The sequence below is a fragment of the Pteronotus mesoamericanus genome, unplaced genomic scaffold (genome assembly GCF_021234165.1).
Source record: "Pteronotus mesoamericanus isolate MK-2021 breed Mesoamerican mustached bat unplaced genomic scaffold, CSHL_Meso_final contig_169, whole genome shotgun sequence".
NCBI lineage: Eukaryota > Metazoa > Chordata > Mammalia > Chiroptera > Mormoopidae > Pteronotus > Pteronotus mesoamericanus.
In genome coordinates, this window is record NW_026555068.1 from 8,413,282 (window position 1) to 8,432,863 (window position 19,582).

Consider the following 19,582-nt stretch of genomic DNA (forward strand, 5'->3'; position numbering starts at 1 on the left):
TGAGACAGGCTGGATGCAGAGGTCTGAAAGAGGCTGCTTCTTGTGAAGGGGGTTCTGCTGGTGTGCTCTGAACCAACCAAAAATGTTTCCTTTTAAAGGCCTGCCCCTACAATTACACTGGAGAGCTAAATGCAATGTCAAGGCAAACTAAACCAAAAGGAACCACATCAGTAAAAAGATTACTCATTTCCAGGCTGTACTCTAATCCCCAGATGCCTAGATGACTCCACTGGAATCTGCTCGAATGGTTATATTCTTCCTTGCTATAATCATGGGCTAAGGAAACTCAAGCATTTTCCACTGGCTAGCCCAATCAGTTTCTTAGACTCAAACACAGAATCCTTTGGCCTGATTTCAGTTGACCTAATGAGATTCTTTTAGTGGTTCAGGAATAAGGAGAGTGAGAAGACCTGGGTCAGGTTGCTTTAGAGGCACCCCTGTTTTGCCTCTAGTAGACAATGTGGTTTCAGGTAAGTACTTGTTTCTCTGGACCTCAGCTTCTTGATTTGCTCAGTGAGGTTAATAATGATGCCTACCATGTAAATCCTCAGACAGATTAAGTAAAAAAAAAAAAAGTAGACAGGCACAGGGGAAATACTCAGTAAATATTAGCTGTTACAATGATTAATACCCTTGTCAAAGTACAAGTTATTGGACCTCTCTGATGCTTCCTGCATACTTGGATTTTTTATCTGGAAGACAAGGATAACAACAATTGCCTTTATGTACCTTCCAACATTATTGAAACAAATATAACACATGTGAAAATACACTTACAAATTGTAAAATATGAATATGAGTTGTAGTAATTTGTTATTATTATTATTGTTATTACTTGTATGCTATAGACCATCTAGGAACACCAATAGCCTGGGCCATTTTCAGAAACTCAGAAATGTGAGGAAGTAGGAGACTCTATTAAGACGAGACTCACTTCAATGTCCAACAGCATGGTTTGGTTTAAGGACAGAAGCCCCAGCTTACAGCGCCTTCTTCCGAAAAAAAGTGTGCTGCAGCTGTCAGTCAGCCCACAGAACTTATCCTTATCCAAATGCTGTTCCATCTGAGAACTTATCCCTCCTCTCACCAGCATCTGAAGCAACTCCAGGACATGATAATTGTAGAAGGCCTGGAAAGCAAGGGTGGGCCATGTGTTAAGTCATAAGAGCCAACTCCTAAATGGTGGATTTTTTATCGTCTTGGAGATTTTGAGGGCATCGCTGAAATGGATCAGATGGTGCAAAGCACTGTGTCTCATTATTATTATTAAAATCACTTAAAAGCTGGCAGTTCAGATAGGGCAAAGTGCAGAGAAAATAACACTGACCCAGTTCTTGCTCCCTTGGGGGTTACAATATAATGATGAAGAAAATGGGTAATTATACTGACACCAAGTATGTCCCCTCCTCCAAAAAATGACCAGAAGAGTATGGCAGGTTACAGATGTCCTAATAATCATCAACATACATTTAAACATATGTATTCAATGAGGCTGCAATAGATTTTACCTTAGGCAATTACTGATATTGTCATCTGTATTTGAACCCTCTGGATGTGAATCTACTTATATTCTTTTTGATTGTGACCAACTTGAGGACAGACATTGACTTAGGCCTTATTAACATTTAGATCTCCTATAGCTCTTATCATAAACTTCAAAGATGTAACTATTGAATAAATAAATGAAATTTTAAAATCTTTGGCATCAAAATGAAACCAAAGGAGGACATATGGGCAAACTTCTTATTTCGAAACTACAGTGCATCTGACTAACCCTAACCATTTTCTGAAACTTCTTTTTCAAAGGATTCTTACCTAATTCAGTGTAGACTAGGCATTGCTGTACATGTACGTAGCCGTGTAAATATATTACCCACTAGGTTTTCTCAAATCTATGGAATATATAATGTTTTAAATTTTCTACTCTTTGTTTTATCTGTTAGATTTTAACTCCAATAGAAAAATTTATTTGTTTATATATTACCTATACAAAAATCAATGATTTTGTTTTTATTATAAATAAAAGGAATGACTTCAACTGTTATTATTCTAGAAATGTTGCCATTCACCTTCTCTACTCCCAAATTCAGGGACTTATCTCCTAACGCCTGTGTTACAATATGGACTCTTTACTGGCTTTCCTTGCTTTTCTTCTCATTTGAAATCTACTGTGCAAAGCGCTTCCAGAGAGACTTTCTAGAAACAAGGAAGATCATGCTATCCACCTCCTCAAACCTTCATTGTCTTCAGGCCTCTGCTGTAAAACCAAGCTCACTCCTCTGTAATGGACCCTCCAGTGCACAAGAGTTTATTTGTAGTTGTTTATGCTCTACATTTACTCCTTCTTTCTTCTGCTTTGGAACATCAAGTTCATCTCTTACCAACCTGGCAAACTCTATGATGGCTTCCTTATCAGAATAAAGTTATCCTTTCATTGTGGTTCCATGACCACTGGCTATTATTCTATTTCAGTCTTCTGTATTTTATATTAATGGTTTGTCTTTAATATGCCCAAGTTTGAACCTGGACTGGCATGTCCTAGCTGAATACTTTTGGACAATTCATGTGTTCTTCCCCAGCAAAAGTCTTATCATTGTTAAAGCTGACATAATGGTACCCACCTATGAGCATTGTTTGCAGGACTAAATGAGATATACAGCACACATTACTAAATTCTGTTCTCTTCAACGTTAGTTCTCATGTATCTTGATCACCCAGAGTGATATTCATGAGTGCAGATTTCTGGGATGCCAGCTCTAATGGCTCAGAATTTATGGTCAGAAGTGGGAATCAGAATTTAAAGGACATACCTGGTGGTCTGACACTGGAGTTTCTCAGATCATACTCTGAGCAACACTTCCTTAAATTACATGCTCTTTCCCTGCACAGACTTTGCCTCCCTAACAGTCACACCCCCAAGAGTGCATTGAACAAGACACTGTTCAAAAGCTGTAGGCACATTGACTTCAACTGGAAGTTTATTTTTAACCAATAAATATTGTTAGTAAAATGTAGGGGCTCTTGGGACAAGGTGACCTAGGAAATAATACAATCTGTGTAAATTCATAGTGAAGAAATTTTAAAACTTTCATAATATTATTCAGATTGAAAGATGACTTTAAATGCCCCCTCCAGCCTAACAACCAGGCTAAAGGCATCCGTCCATGAGTGATGGTCTCCTCACATATCTCCCTTGTTCTGTCTGGTTACCACCCAGAGGGCTGCTTATGGACTTGGCTCCGTGAAATCCTGGAGGGAATAGAGGATGTAAATCCAGGCTGAGCCACAATCGGTTTAAGAACAAGAGGCCATAGTGTAGAGTGATCAAACATAGTGATCAAACATAATGCTGTTAAAATTGTTCTCCCCTGATTAAAGAAAAGGAGTAAATTCTAGGGTTATCCTGGTTTTGGAGGCTCTAGGGAGACATGTACCTTACATATTTAACTGAAACAGGCTTAGCTTTTGAATATATCATTTCTTCAGTTTTGACATCAAAAGGATTGCAATTCTATATTGGGGAAAATAATGGGATTTACAAGTCACCCTTATTCTGAGGGCTCATCTTGTATTTTTATCATTTGGGGTTCTACAGTATTGTCTTTACTGGTCTCTTCCTTTTTTCATTCCTCCCCCCACACTCCCTCCCTTTTTTTATTTCTGAAGAAAATAAGAAAGTTGAAAAGTGCTTGAAATATTTTAGGACTTCTAAACTTGAATAGTGTTTCTAATATAAATCTATTGACTAGAATTTGGGTTCCTGGTGTTAGAAAATATTGCAGCCCCAAGTGTTTTAACTTTTAGGCCCAATGAAGCTTGAGTTCTCTCTTGTAACAACCTAGAATATTACTTAATAACATAGGTACTAACATCTTAAGCACTTGATGCTTTTTATTCCGAGAATCTCAGAAGACCTGAAGATCCAACATTCTATGAGAAATACTTCTAATTGAGAATGAGGTTCTTTGGTAGGACAACTGCAACTGACCAGATCAATGATCTTGATAAAATCACTTCTGTGGGCCTCACTATTCTTATAAATAAAGGGAAGTGCTTCCAGCTTCATGTCCAGTTCTTAAGTTCTATGGTTGTGAAGCCATTTGGGAATTCTGCTTATGGGTCTGAGTGCCTCTTTGATTCTCATTTTCATAGCATTGCACTGACAGAGGATTAAAAGTGAATCTGAATTATACCTCAAAATCATGTTTCTCCACTGGGGCAGAAGGGTACAGTAGCATACGGGGGGATACTTGAAGCCATAGTGTCAACTGAATCAAGAGATTTGAAGGGAAACCACATTACTTATGTTGAAAAGAAAAATCACAGGTATTATCAAGGGAAAGTAGGAAATACCTGCTTGAAAATCTAAAGCAAAACTTCAATGACAAGTTCACACCGTGTTATTCAGGCTTTGTTCTACCCTTGGGACTTGAGTGTTCAACCTTCTTTGTGTTTCTTAAGGGAGACTTGGAGGAAAAGGTGGAGAACTGTTAAGTCTTCTGCGTGCGCATTCATGAGAAGGAAGAGGGCCCTTAAATATTAGGTTGGAAATATGGTACCCCAAACTGGAGTCAAGACTGATGACCTCATCTTGTTTCAGAAACTGCTGAAGTGTTAACTGCCCTTTTCCTGAGGGAGTCTGTTCTGAATCCATCTGCCCTTGTGAGTAGTATGGGCATCAGAGAAACAAACACTTTGATTCTAATTATAGCCTCGGACTGTGCAGCACCAAACACATTTCTTGCCGCATCAAGTTTGGGCAGCAGGTTGGAAGAGCCAAACCCAGAAGATGTTCTTTGTGGGGGGAAAATTATGGGTCAGAAGATACAAAATGGGGTGGAGTGGCTGACTCTTATCTCCCATATGGGACTCCCTATTGGAAATTGGACACCTGGCTCAGAATAGAAAGCAGCATTCTGATCCTTTTATTTTATGTCTCTCTGTTGGTCATATGGTCTAACTTCTAAGGAGTGGTTTTCAAAGTCTTCTTAACAGCAGGAATCCTTCCTCAAATCAGATCTTATTTAGGAGCCCCCTACATGACTTGGATGAAAGCAGAGTTATTCTGACTGGAGGGAAGGTGTAGGTGGGTGCAGGGTGGGGTGGGGCTCATCCTGGTCCCATCTTCCTTGCCTGTCTCCTCAGCAACTCCAGAGTGCTCTGGGAGACAGGTGCCTCTAAGCAAAACTTCAGTGTCAATGTATTCGAAAAATAGCCATTATCACAGAAATAGATTCCCGGAGTGGCAGTTGTTTGTGGTCTGACTCTATAGTCATTACAAATTTGGGTCTGAAAACCAACTTGTCATCTGTGAGTGCTGTGACCTTTGGCTCATTATTTACCCCTCTAAGCCTCAGATTCTTCATCTGTAAAATGAGACTTATAACTGTATTCTCCTAATTGGGTTGACCAGAGAATTAAACAAGGTAATGTAGGTAATGCACTTAGCAAAGACCCTGGTTCAAGTGAGTGCTTGAGATATTTATTATTGTCCCTATCACAAATATTGTTCTGATTATTAATATTATCTCAACGATAAAACTTAGCAGAAGAAGGTGACTCGGGGTCTGAGTTGGGAAAGATGCAGGCATGATCTGGAGGCGGAAAACCACGCCCATGGATGGTGTCTGCCATGGGAATGTGCTAGAGGGAGTGACAGACCTCAGGTCCTTAACTGCCATCCTCCCTTATGGGGAGACCCAGACCTCTGCCTTCCTCCCACATTTCTCCACAAGGAGATTGCTCTGATATGTACGGAGAAAAAAATGCAATATTGGAGAATATATTCTGGGGCCACCACAGTGGCCCCATATGTTTCTAGTGCAAGAGGATAAATTTTCTCTCCCTCTCTGAGGTGTCTGAGCAGGTGTAAAGTCAGGAGGCGGGCCCACACCCAGTGGCCCTCAGAAGAGCAAAGACGATGGACTTGGAGGCACGGGCCTGACCTTTGGGCTCATTCCTTCAGTGTGGCAGGATGACAGGAAGTCGCCCCCACCCTCAGAAGGCTGAGCAGTACCAGGCTCAGAGGGAAGGAGAACAAGAGTGGACAGGGATCCCTGAGTCTTTTCAAAGGTCTAGTTCAGCTCATCGTGGCCAGAGACTTGGGACTGGAGCTCTAAATAGCATTAAGTGTATTCATTTTGCGGTGCCGTACATCATTACAGATTCAAGGGCTGAGGCAGGAGGCCACTAGGCAGAGATTTAGAAGTTCAAGGTCCAAGCTGGCCCCATAGCATAAAAGATGTCCGTCCTCATCCCATTACCAATGACTACAAGCCACCCCTACACTGTGCACTTACCAGGAGTCCTTCAAGGCAATGTGGCTTGTGACCTCATGTGACTATCCTGTACATCAGACCACAGCATGGGGCTTTTTCTCCCACAGAATTCATCGTGGGGCCTCAGAGAACAGTTGAGCTTTTACATAACTCACTTCATTTTCTGGCAGAACTACATCGTCCTCTCCCACCAAGGAGCCCATCGATACAATATCTGAAGGCAGCCTGGGTGGCAGGGGCGCTCTGCTGGGAGGTCACGAGGTCACACTCCTGCGGTAAGTGATGACAGGCCCAGGTGCCGGCTCATTACCAAGTCCGCATTTCCTGTGCTTACATTATGTGCTCATTTGTGTCTGTTTCTACTCCTTCAGCCCTTCTATGCCCATCCTGCTCTTCCTACCAGCTCTAAATAGAATCTGTGACTGTGTTCCTACCTGCGTGAACCAGCAGAGTTTAATTAAGGCTCAAGTTTAATTTAAGGCACAAAGCTGCCTGCCATCTAGGAATCTCTGAAAAGAACTGGGACTTAAAGCCATCGAAAATGTACCCTGCAGACAGATCCAGTTCATCAACAGCCACCTTCTGCCTGATAGCCTGTCATTTATTACAGGCAAGGTATCTGACGTATCAATGACAGACCCAGTCACCTTCCCAGAAAAGTAACCTGTCTCAAGTCCCTCCAATGCATCTCTCCCTGGCTCAGTCAAAGCTGAATGCTGCTCAACCCTTTAGGAAACTCAGTCTACTGACTTGTTATACTATCACTGACATAAGCTTCTCTCTCTGAAGTTCGATGGGATTTAGGCTACCCCCCATTCTCCAAGGCTTAGGGAGGTTGAGCCCAGAGAAACTTAATCCCTTCATACCAAGCAGCACTGAATCTATGAAGGGGACACAGGTGCCCCTGCCAGGCTCCCCTAAAAGTGAAAGCTGTACTTTTGAGGCACTCATACAATTAAGAAATGATGTCTCTTCTGCATGGAATTCCAGAAGGCAGCACATTCATCAAACTGTGCCCTGAGCCTTGTGCATATAAGTATCTGTGTATAGATATTCAACCACTTAGCTGCCCTTCCCTTGGAAAATTTCGGGTAGGAGGGAACCTGTGAGACAATGGGTTATAAGAATTTCCTTTGGAGGACTTGGCGCAGCCATTCACAAAAGACTAAGCACAGATTTTGTGAATTTTAGTCAAATTCCTGGAACACTCCAGGAGGGCTCCCACCTCGCTGCCTGTGCCCTAGTCCCTCCTGCCCATGTCTTTCTTCCTCCGGGATGAGCATGGTGTGTGCTCACCCCTCCTCCCGGCATGACACGTGTGCCCCCTTCCCTGGCCGCACTATCGAAGTCTACAACCCCTCCCTCAAACCCTGCGTTTCCTGCTGCACATCGCCTTGGTCCCTGCATCTGTCTGACATTCCTTGCTTGTTCCCTATTCATCGTGCTTGCGCCAACCTCCCCATTAGCATGAGCCCCGCGTGCACAGATACTTTGGTCTGTGTCCCCGGCACCTAGAACAAAGCCCTGCACAGTTAAGTAAGGGCTTAACCTACCTGTTAAGTAAGTATTTGCCCAGTGAATTAATTCTACTGTGGCAATTTTGTAATCAATGTAAGAAGGTGTTGAGAGCTGAAGAACGGCAATGTGGTCACCCCAGGGGAGGACAGCGTGGAGGGGGATCTGACTTAGCTCTGGACAAAACTCATACCACCAAAGGCCAAAGCTTTTTGCCGAAACTCCATGTCCCTTTATGGTGGTGTCTACGCAAGCTTTGGGGGATACTTTCAAGAGGCGAGAAAGCAGTCATCTCCTAAGCTTTGACACAAAAAGGCCTAGAGCACTTGAAGCTGAAAGGGCTGATGCAGACACACTGCAGCTTACCCGCTCATTCCCCTGGTATTGAGGGTACTGGCTCTTAAGTTCTTAATCTTGAAAATGTGAAGAGTTTGCTGTCCTTGCCAGGTAGTTGTAAGAAAAGATGAAATACTGTATGTGAACAAGCTTTTTTGAAAAAGCAGAGAGAATCGTGAGACATTATCATCATCTACCCCTGCCTTAAGCCATCCGCACTCCCCTCTGCTAGGGGCTTGGTCCTGGGGGCTCCTCAACTTAGCTGCACTTACTGTGGCCAGGAGGGAATCCAAGAAGCTGCCAGAAAAGACAGTGCCTATGGAAAAGGAAGTGCTGAGATGCAGGCTTGTTCCTGGGAGGTGCGCTTCCATCCCACCAATCTGTTCAATAAAGTGGATGTTGGAAGGATTTTCTGCAAGGCAAAAGAGGCAAACAGGAAAAGGCAGGCAGGCAAGCTTAAGAATATAGGATCTGCTTTATGAGTGGAGGCAGGCCAACGGGTGGCCACTTGATCAAAGCGTTTGAGGCTTGCTTCGGGGTCAACGTGGGGCCTGCCCCTACTACATTTTTTCCTTTCCAAGTTTCATCTTCATCCCTTAAAGGCATGAATCCCTCTTGGGCACCTTCATCATCAAGGGGATGTCCTTGGGCTCAGCCTCAGTTTCTCCATGCAAGTATCCTCACTGTCACCCTTATATAATTTATCTTTCAAACCAGGACCTTTTGGAAGTACAGGGGGCAGTCTCAATAACTGCGCTGGGACAACAGGCATAAATGGGAACCCATGTCACCCCCGTTATAGTCTTTTTCATAATAACATGCCACAGGTGGCTTGGCATTGCTCCATGATCTGGGTCCAGAATGAGTTAAAGCAGTACCTGTCCAAATTTAATGCGCATATGAGTCAGCTGTTATGACAGGATCTTGTTACAGTAAGATTCTGATTCACTGGGTCTGGGGTGGGGCCTGAGATTTTATCTGTCCCAACAAGCTTCCAAATGCTGCTGGTTCATGGATTACACTTTGAGTAGCAAGGACTCAAATCATCCTAATGAAGGCCAGTGTAGCATGGGCCACCTTACCCATTAGCATATCTATATTGACCCAGGGCGGCAACTCAGACCCCAGTAAGCAGGCTCTGAAGTGGATGGAACTGATCTTTGTTGGGAGTGACAGCCAAGACACTAACTGCCTTTGTTCTGAGACTACTGCTTTAAAAATGTTTGCACAAAGATGATATCTCCCACCAGAGCGAAGGCGAGGCACGCTGACTGCCCATTGTGAAAGATTCTAGTTCCTCCCTTATAAAGCAATCCACAGTGGGTCTAGGTATTGCTGGGCCCTTTTCACGTCACCTGGTGGGAACAAGGGCTTGGGCAACCAGCACATAAATGATGAAACTCTGGCTACTGCTATCTTCGTGAGTAATAAACTATTCTTTGTCTCTGACCCAGAGGTTTTGTGTCTTCTGCCAGCCCCCATGAAACCGTGGCAGGTTAGTTTGCAAGTAGCTTAAAATCTCAGAAATTCACAGCTTTTGTCAGTCTTATACAGGTCAAAACAAATCTCCTAGACCTACATCTCGAAATATAATCCTAACTAAGACTGGATTTTCCCCTAATTCTTAAAATGATTCCTTAATAAAGTTGGGCGAAGTGATATATTGCTAGTATTAGTGAATCATTTTCTCCCAAGAACTATATAACTTTATAAAAGAGGAGCAAGGCCTGACTAATGCCAGCCCACGTTTCCTTTGCACACACGATCTCCTCCTCTTGCCTGGCTGTGTCATCCCACCCCGGGCCCCGGCTCTCCTAGGTGCTTTCCACAGGCCACTGTACATCCTGTACTCGAGCGCTGGCAGTCAGACCTGCAACTCCCATGTCACCGTGACCCTTTCCAGTCAGCCAAAGAACAAAAAACAGTGAGCTGGCAGGTGATTTGTCAGGCTAATCTGACAAGGGCCGCCTGGTGCCAGAAAGTCTTCGGTTGCACAGAGCTCTAAGTCCCTCGAGAGTGACCAGATGCTCGTCTGGGCCAGTGAGCACCTGACTGGTTCCCTCCCAGCCACTCCAACTTATATTACAGTCTTCTACTCAGTGTCCTCAGTGTAGCTACACTTCAGGGTTGGAGATGGTTCAAAAGGGTAAAAAAAAAATAAAATTAAACTATAAATAAAAACTGCAGCTGACAGCTTAAAGGTAGTTACAAACAGGCTGGCTGGTACCGGTCAGGATCAAGAGAGCTGAGAACTTCAAAGCTGAATCTGAAGAGCTGCTGCTCCAGGATTCACTGTGAATAGATTATTTCCTGTCTGCTGCACTGTCATGCCCCGATCACGTGGTGGTGGTGTCACCTCTTGGTCCCTCTCTCTGTCCCCCCGCGCCCTTTGTGGAACTAAGAGGTCTGTTCATCTCAGCTCAGACACTCAGTCATGAAATACCCATTAAAGATATTGCTGTACTATACACTGTGGTCAAATTGTATGCCCTGGACCAGTTTTACAGATCATCTTCGGGGCGGTCCAATCTGTGTTAAAGGCACCGTTCCCTTCGGTATCTTCCCCTTTCCTCTTCAATTATCACCAGTATTAAACCCCTCAGTGCGTCACAATCACGGTCCCTTCCCAGGGCACACGGGCACCTTCCCTACCCTGCTTTCTCTCCCAGGGCGCCCCATATCCAGGAAAGTTCCATATCCAGAAACGTTCCATATCCAGGAAGGTTCCATAATGTGCACTTTCCACAAGGTGTTGGCAAGAGGTGACGACCTATTCTGACATTTCTGCACCTCGTATTCCCATTTTAGAAGTCTGCTACTCAGGGCCAGAATTAAGATGGCTGACAACAAGGGAGAAGCCTGGACACAGAACTGATGAACCTTGAGAGCGAGCACCCCCTTCAGGTCTGTGCTTTCCTTGGTGCCTCACTTGCCCCATCCTCATGCTGGCCCTGGTGTCACTCTAGGGGAGGAAGGTGCCTGACCTAAAGTCCCATGGTGGGCAGATAAATTGGTACGGGAAGGTTCCTTTTTGCAGTTTTCAAGCCCATGCCCGGCTCCCCACCACCCCGCCACGGGAGAGTCCCTCAGAACAGGACTGAGCCAGCTGCTGGTCTCCTTCTCCTGGTGACTGGAAAAGTACAGAAGGAAGATATATTCCTGCACCCTGACACCCAGCCACAATGGGCTCTGCCAGATGACGTCACCAATCAAGCACTTAATGCTTTCGGGGTTGCATTCTGTTTCCTCAGGCTTTGGACTGTGGAGTTTGAAAAGAAACCTGGGACGGCAATTATGGATCAAACAGGTTTCTCTCTTGAGTTTTGTCCTTGAAACAGAACTTACTCAGTTCAGTGAGGATGGGAACTCTTCGGTGTTTTGAATTCTCAGCTCCATCAAAGCACTGTTCTATCTCCTCTGTAGACAGAAAACAATAAAGAACAAAAGAGACTGATAAATGCAAATAAAGTGTCTTGCAAACAGAGTAAGAATGTAGAAGCACACCTCGTAACTTGGTGCTTTATCTTTGTAAAGTTTCTCTCATGCCCAAATCTCAAATTCTTTTTCTATATTTAGAGAAACAAATCCAAGGGCATCCTTAGCATCTCATTTTGAGACCTAGTTTGTGTGTGTAAGCATGTATGTGTGTGCATGTTCATGCATGCATGTTTTTTCTAAATGGCACTTCTAATGAATTATTAAAAAAGGTAAAGCCCTCCCAGTACTTGCTTATTGACACCATGAGTAAAATGATTGTTTTCTATGCTGCGGTGGTGGTGGGTAATGGCTCAGGCAGGCAAGGCATCTAACCACATCCATTTGCTTGTAGAACTTTTAGGAAACTATGAAGAAACAGGTGGTGCTGCTTCATGTGTGCGTTTGGTCATGTTGCAGCTGGTTTCTAGCTGACAGTGCTATCTGCCTCTTTGATATCTTCTTTGGGTCAAGACACTACTTACACCTACTTCCTTCTTCAGCAGAACTGGTTGCCTCCCTTCTCTGGTTGGCCTGCTCCAACCCAGAATGCCTTGGGAGTTCCTTAAAGACCGGGGTGGGTTGTCACTTAGCACCTTTGTCCTTTGCGTTCAGATTGCAGACAGATTTCCCTCCCCCATTAGGAGGTGAGGCCCCTCATTTACCTCTGTGAGCCTTGACTCCAAAAGAGAGTCAATGCACAGCACTGACCCAAAACCACTTATCATGCCATGAACTATGCAGTTTCAAAAACAAGCAGGACACCAAAGTTTTGGTCTCCAAGGTAAACTAAAGAAATGTAAAGAAAGAAAAGGGAAGCTGGAGTCCAGTTAAAAAACAAACACACATACACAGTCATCTCATCAGAAACTCATGCTTTAAAATTGCTGGTTACCTGTCGTAACTTTTCTGAGAATGCTGTGTAGCAGGGCAAAAATTCTGTGAAAGTTAAAATTCTGCTTTTAATTAAAATTCCATGCTGCCTTAGAAGAGGGTGAAGTATTTGGAGAGCTCTCTGCTGAGCCAGGTAAGTGGTGGGGAGGGAGAAAGATGTGAAATGAAAGGAGTGAGCAGGCAGGTAAGACAGCCTGAGAGACGGGAAAAGGTGGGCTGTGGGAGGTCTGAAATGCGGCCAGAGGAGAAGAGAAAGTCCAGAGGGAGATTATTGTCGGACGGAATGCTGCGTACTGCAATATTTACCACCTCTGCCATCTCCCCAAGAAATATTCAGTAAAACAGCCACTTTTTGTTAATGCAGAGATGAGGTGAATATATTTCTGATAGCCACTAAAATTCTGAGTCACGCTTCAAGGAGGGTTCAGGGTAAAAACTAAAGATGCACAGGACGAGCCCAACACTTGTGGTTTACAGCCAGAGCTGGCCGTGCCCTTGGGAATTGAGGTGAGAAAATGGACGCCCGAAGGGCTAACTTTGTTCACACAGCTGTTTAAGAGGAAGGTTGGACCTTGAGAGAATTATGCTAAGTGATGGGAGTCAGATGGAAAAGGACAGAAATCATAGGATTCCACTCATATGTAGAACACAAAACAGAAAATTCAAACAACAACAATGAAAAGAGACAAGTGAGCAAACAAAACAAAAACAAACCCCCAGATACAGACAACAGATTGGTGATCACCAGAGGAGTAGGGGGTGGGGGAAGGTAAAATGGGTAAAGGGGGCCGAATGCGTAGTGAGAAATAGCAACGGATTTTTGGGGTTGAGCACGCCACAATGCATACAGACATGGAATTATGTTGTACACCTGAAACACATGTTATAAGCCAGTTACCTCAATGTAAGAAAAAAAAAAGGAAGGTGAACCTCCATAGCTAGAGTTCAGACATCCTAATTCACTGGTGAATCAGAGTCGTGAATACCTTGAACTGTGGGATCTCCATAAGGCAGGAAGTCCTGGGGGAACTAGGGTTCTGCATTGTCCTCAGGACTGTGCAAGATGCTTCATCTGCTGCATGGCCCTTTCTTGCCTTCTTTCCTTTTTTCCTTCTACAAATTTTGAAAGAGTATCTGCTCCACGCGAGGGCTGCGGAAGTCTCTGCCCCCATTACATGCTACATGTTACAAGTACAACACTACAAAATATTTTCAGATAGTGGTGAGTACTGAGGTAGAGCCGGGGAGATGACTTTTGATAGGGTTTGCAGAGAGGCTTCTCTGACTTGGAGTGGGGTCCTGAGAGGTGAGAAAAAGCCATCCCGGCACAGAAATGGGATAAGGGACCTAAGGCAGGAAAGGGGCAGTATAAACAGGATGAAGTGGGAGAAAATTCAAACTCCCTACTGGAACTGACATGATCTGATAAATATTTGTATAAGATCTGGCTGCTGTGAGCAGTAGAAACTGTAGGAGATAAGAATTACACCATGGTCACAACAAATCTGTGAATCAATATAGTTAGGTCACTTTTGAAGAAACCGACTCAGTTTACATACTATGCCCAGGATTAAATGGCTTGTAAATGACGGATGGGCTTTCAAACCCCCGATCAACACCAACTTCAAAGCCCATGCCTATTAAAATATACAAGGTTTGGCTGGCATTTTCAGTGAAATATTTCATTCAGCTTCCCTCAAAGAGGCAATCCTCCTTTGAACCCTACTTTCTGATTTCAGTTCCCTCTAAAAAAAGAGATTGGATTTTCCTGATTTTCAAAGTTAAATGTTCTTATTGGATACAGACATGTCCACACTGGCCAAAGAGGCTGCTTAAGTATCTTCTAACATCAGCTGAAGGACAATTGAATTTCTGCCGTAACTCCATCCATTCTTGTGGAGCAATGGCTCTTCTGAATCTGCTCAGATGATAGCCTGGGTACACTCTACTAACGTCAATATTTTTGTTAGCTAATAGTACACAGTATTATACCTGAAATCTTCCAGCCTGGCAGGCTGCTATTACAAAAGAGTGCTTAATTGTAGATTACAACTGTACATTTACATTTCAGTAGCATATTAAGCTGTCAGATTTAATTACCGTTACATGTTTAGATTATGCTGCAGATTATTTAGTTCAGTCCCTAGGTTTGCCAACCTGTTCTCCTTGTGATGTGACAGGGCAGCAATTAAAGCATCACTGAAAAACCTGAAGTTTTCCGTGGAGGTGTCCGGGGGGCCGGGCTTTCTTAGGACCCTTTGGAGATCCCCCCATGCTGTCCCCACACCCCCACCATCCCTTGGGGAATCATTGTGTGGAATGGCCTGCTGGTGCCAGGTGGGCTTCCTGTGTAAGTTTATCATGGCTGTGAAGATGTAGAAAAGCCCAATGATCCCAGTGAAGGCTCCTCAGATATACCAGGGCAAGATTTCTGATCTCACTACTATTGACATTTTGAGCCCAAAAGCTTTTTTTTTTAATCATTTAGGGTTGTCCTGTGCATAGTAGGATGTTCAGCAACATCTCTGACCTCAACCCACTAGGTGCCCACAGCATCCCCCCAAGTTGTGACAACCAAAACTTTCTCCAGACATTGTCAGATGGCTGCGGGGGACAAAGCTGCCCCTTGTTGAGAAAATCTGTCCTAGAGAAAGGGAAAGGAAACTGCCCATCAGCTAGTCTTACACTGTTGCTCCGCGTGGGAGACATTTTCTACCTCCTAGGCAGAATTTCACAATCCTTTACACTGTCAATTCTTGGAGGTGGGAGTTCCCATTTCCACGTAATATGGTGCAAGAGGATATTACCACGAAATGGGAAGCGTAGAGAAGAGAAGCAAGCAGTCTTCTCTACATATAAACTTCAGGTAGAGTCCTATAATGCTAAAGTAATTGGTGAAGTTTCTGAGTATTCACATGTGCTCAGAAGGTGACTTTACTGATGCTATGGCACCAGATAAGCAGACTGGATGACTTTCGTTAGGCAGCTCAGCAGAGCCCGTCTGGAGTTGCATTCCCCCGCCGCCCAGGTGGGTATGGCATCCATAAAAGAAATGGTGCCAGGCCTACACAATAATTTTTCTCTAAACTTTCCCTTTTATCTTTGGGTGCTTTATAGCCTATTCATGCTTCATAATGATTTGAATACAGGGGAGGGCAAAATTAGGGTTACATGTATTATACAAATGAATAATACAATAATTAGTACAAAATAATACAAGAGTAAACTTTTGTATTCACAACTGGAAACCTACTTTTGCCCACCCATGTATTTGACATCCCTTTATTTTCCCTTCCTTCTTTCCAGTCCTTCCCTCCTCTCTCCTCTACCTCCTTCTACCAATCCAGTCAGTTCTTCTGTTAAGGGCAGACTTCTAGCCTGTAACAGGTACATGAAACATACAGAATCAATATATTTTTCTTGAATGAGTAAGTGAAAGGATGAAAATCACTAAAGGAAACTAGAATTGAAATCATAGGTTTATATCTTTTTAGTTTATATAGTAGGTAAGATTAAAAAATAATTGTAAGAAGAACAAATCACGCAGATAATTCAGTAGGTGGCTTATGATGTTGTCAGTTTACCCAGACTTTTATTGAGTGGGCATGTTCATTTGTATATGGATGACACTGCCTTCAAAGTGAATAATTCTTCTCTGCCAAGTTACAGAAGTTGTAAGCATGATGCACACAGACAGCCACACCTGCGTATACTCACACACACCACACCCTCACCCTCCACTCTCCTCCCCACACCATACTCACATCCACATGACCCACGCATCTTGGGTAAATCTAAGTGACCCTAATTGCTGACTTAAGGAGTTAATGTGCAGAACACAACAACATTTTTAAGGATCTTCAGATTTTCTCAGCAGAGATATGGCTCACATTTCCTTAGCCTGGATTTTCAGTGTACCTTGACATACATGAAATGCTTTGCTTTTAGTTCTGCTTTGCAAAACACCCTGAAACCCTGGGTACTGAGTGGTGTATGGTTGCTTAGTGAGGGTATGTCACATAGCTGGCTTAGTTCACTTACTGAAGATTAAACTAGATTACTTGTTTATTCCTTCGTCCCAAGAATGTTATATTTTTCAACGTAGCAACAGTGCTTAGGGGTCAGGGAGAGTTCTTTTGGTTTCCCAGTTTGACTCATGAACATTTTTATCCACATCCATAATCATGAAAGCCTTGAAAAGCCTTCAACATCTGACCTCTCCAAGCTTCATGCAAAGTAGAATAGCTGTAGTCAGCAGCTATGTGGCCAGAGGGCTGAGTACCTGATCTTGACCCAGAGAATCAGCATCCCTAAGGGAAGTGCTGGATCCAGAGAACTCCAATCGTGATTTACTGGAATGGAAAATCTGCTTCAGATACAGAAAATTCTTCAGTAAGAGTGCTTTTATATTAGGTTCAGTGACCAGAAGTCAATTTTTAGAAATACACTAATATATAAGCCTTTTCCTATTTTGGGAGTGGAGAAGAGAAACCACAATTTTGTAGTGGGAATTTATCTCGAGCACATTTTGGGTACCGGAGATGCGTGGAAACTACTCAAGAGTCCAGCTCACTGGCTCATTTGCTTCAGTTCAGTAAATGTGTTAAGCATCTATCGAGTGCCCATAACTGTGCTAGACGCTGAGAGGATACAAAGGAGCAAAAGACCTGACCCGCATCCTGGAGAGATCATTGCTTCTCACCATCTCTTTCCAATCTGAAGGTGAATTATGACATTTTTAGTGTATGGAAGTTGGAAGGGACTTTAGAGGTAATATTGTAAACATCTTGAAGAATAAAAGAGAATTATGCTTCATTCTCTCAGTCATGAAACTAGGAATAATAACTTGAACATCTACAAAGTCCAATGAGAATTTCATCGATAATAATACTTGCCATTAATTATAATATTCTAATTGCTATCTTCACTGATATTTGATTAGAGACATTAGTGCTTGCAATTCTAATGGGAAAAAGTGTTACATTCATTCTGTTTAGAAGATGGAAGTAATTTTGCAGTTTACTTAGGATTCCCAAGGACTAAACTGTCCACTACTCCTCCCCAGGATTCAAGTACTTCAGGGAGAAGCTAATTCTCTTTCTTTAGTCCATTCTCCCTAGCCCCTTCCTGTCAGGCCACTGTTCTTACCTGGCTCCAAGGGCATCTGGGCAGAGCAGCTTCTCCGCAGTGATCCTATGTTGAGGGTGGCCATGATGGTCTCTGTGTCTACCAGAGTCGGGCTACCTGATGACGTGGATGGGGAGGATAAGACAGCACACATGGCACATTCCTCTATGTTGACTGCGTGGAGGTCTCCAGCAAAGAGTGCAGATCCCTAATGAGAGAAAGCCAGGCAGAGACGAGACTTCTCAGATGGGCATATGTCATGGCTCAGGATGGTGGCTCTTCGTGGGTGATAGTGATTTTTGAGCCAAAGCCTCTTCAGCCTCCATTGACTTGGTTTTAAGATTTTGTTACCTGATCCCTGCCACATTTAGTGTTATCATTCATTAATAGCTTAGTGTGGCTATGTTTCACAGACCCTTTCCTGAGAACAAATTGGATAAGACGAAGGAGGGTAGAGAGTGGGAAGCCTAAATCCATTTAAATAACTAAAGTGGGAGAAGAGAAATGAGGGAGGGAGACAGTGGTGAGGGAAAAAGAATCAGAGAAAGAAGTTATGGATCTAAAGGCAATTTTGTAGCCTCACAATTTCACTTGTAGCTAACCCCACTTGTACTCTCCAGATCAACTAGCACAGTGGTGGTTGCTTCTTTCCTTTGGTAGAAAAATAGGGATAGAATCTTGCCCTGCTGTCAGGTATCTTAGATTTGAACATTCGTAATTTCTTTTTTTAAATTAAATTTTATTGACTATGCTAAGACAGTTGTCCTGATTTTTCTCCTTTTTGCCCCTCCCCCCAGACCCCACTACTCCCTCAGGCAATCCCCGACAATTGTTCCTGTCCATGGAACATGTGTGTAAGTTCTTTGGCTACTTCATTTCCTACACTGGATTTTACATCCTCATGGCTATTCTGTAACTACCTAATATGTACTTCTTAGTCCCCTCATCTCTTCACCCATTCCCCCACACCTCCCTCCCCTCTGGCAACCATCAAAAGGCTCTCCATATCCATGATTCTGTCTTAGTTTGTTTTTTAGATCCAATTGTTGATAGATTTATATTTTTGTCATTTTATTGTTCATAGTTTTGATCTTCTTTTTCTTAAATAAGCCCCTTTAACATTTCATATAAAAATGGTTTGGTGATGATGAACTCCTTTAGTTTTTTCTTGTCTGGGAAGTTCTTTAACTGCGCTTTGATTCTAAATGATAGCTTTGCTAGGTAGAGCAACCTTGGCTATTGTTTTCTGCTTTTCATGACTTTGAATATGTTTGCCAGTCCCTTCTTGCCTGCAAAGTTTCTTTTGAGAAATCAGCTGATAATCTTATGGGAACTCCCCTGTACGTAACTTAACTTCTCTCTTGTTGCTTTTAAGATTCTCTCTTTAACTTAAACCTTTTGCACTTTAATTATGATGTATCTTGGATGGGCTTCTTTGCATCCATCTTGTTTGGGACTCTTTGTGCTTCCTGGACTTGCATGTCTATTTCCTTCACCAAATTAGGGAAGTTTTCTTTCACTATTTTTTCAAATAGACTTCCACTTTTTTGCTCTTTCTCTTCTCCTTCTGGTGCTCCTGTGATGTGAATGTTGGACCTCTTGAAGATTTCCCAGGGGCTGCTTATACTATCCTCATTTTTCTGGATTCTTTTTTCTTCTTCTTGTCCTGATTGGTTGTTTATTGCTCCCTTATGTTTCAAGTCATTGATTTGATTCTTGGCTTTATCTACTCTACTGTTGTTTCCCTATAAATGGTTTTTCATTTCAGTTAGTGTATCCTTTGTTTCTGACTGGATTGTTTTTATTCTGTTGAGGTCCCCACTAAGTTCCTTGAGCATCCTTATAGCCAGTGTTTTAAACTCTGCATCTGATAAATTGCTTATCTCCATTTTGTTTAGTTCTTTTTTTCTGGAGTTTTGATCTGTTCTTTCATTTGGGCCATATTCTTTTGTCTCCTC

The 19,582-nt window shown here is 43.0% G+C and overlaps 1 protein-coding gene across 1 annotated transcript in view; it reads right to left on the reverse strand.

The window, feature by feature from the left end:
- KCNU1 (potassium calcium-activated channel subfamily U member 1) overlaps nt 1–19,582 on the reverse strand; it is a 118,798-nt gene that overhangs the window by 3,584 nt on the left and 95,632 nt on the right. Inside the window, 4 exon segments of the mRNA XM_054565772.1 lie at nt 935–1,129; nt 8,402–8,541; nt 11,475–11,546; nt 17,646–17,832. Of these exon segments, the coding sequence (XP_054421747.1) occupies nt 935–1,129; nt 8,402–8,541; nt 11,475–11,546; nt 17,646–17,832 (594 nt within the window).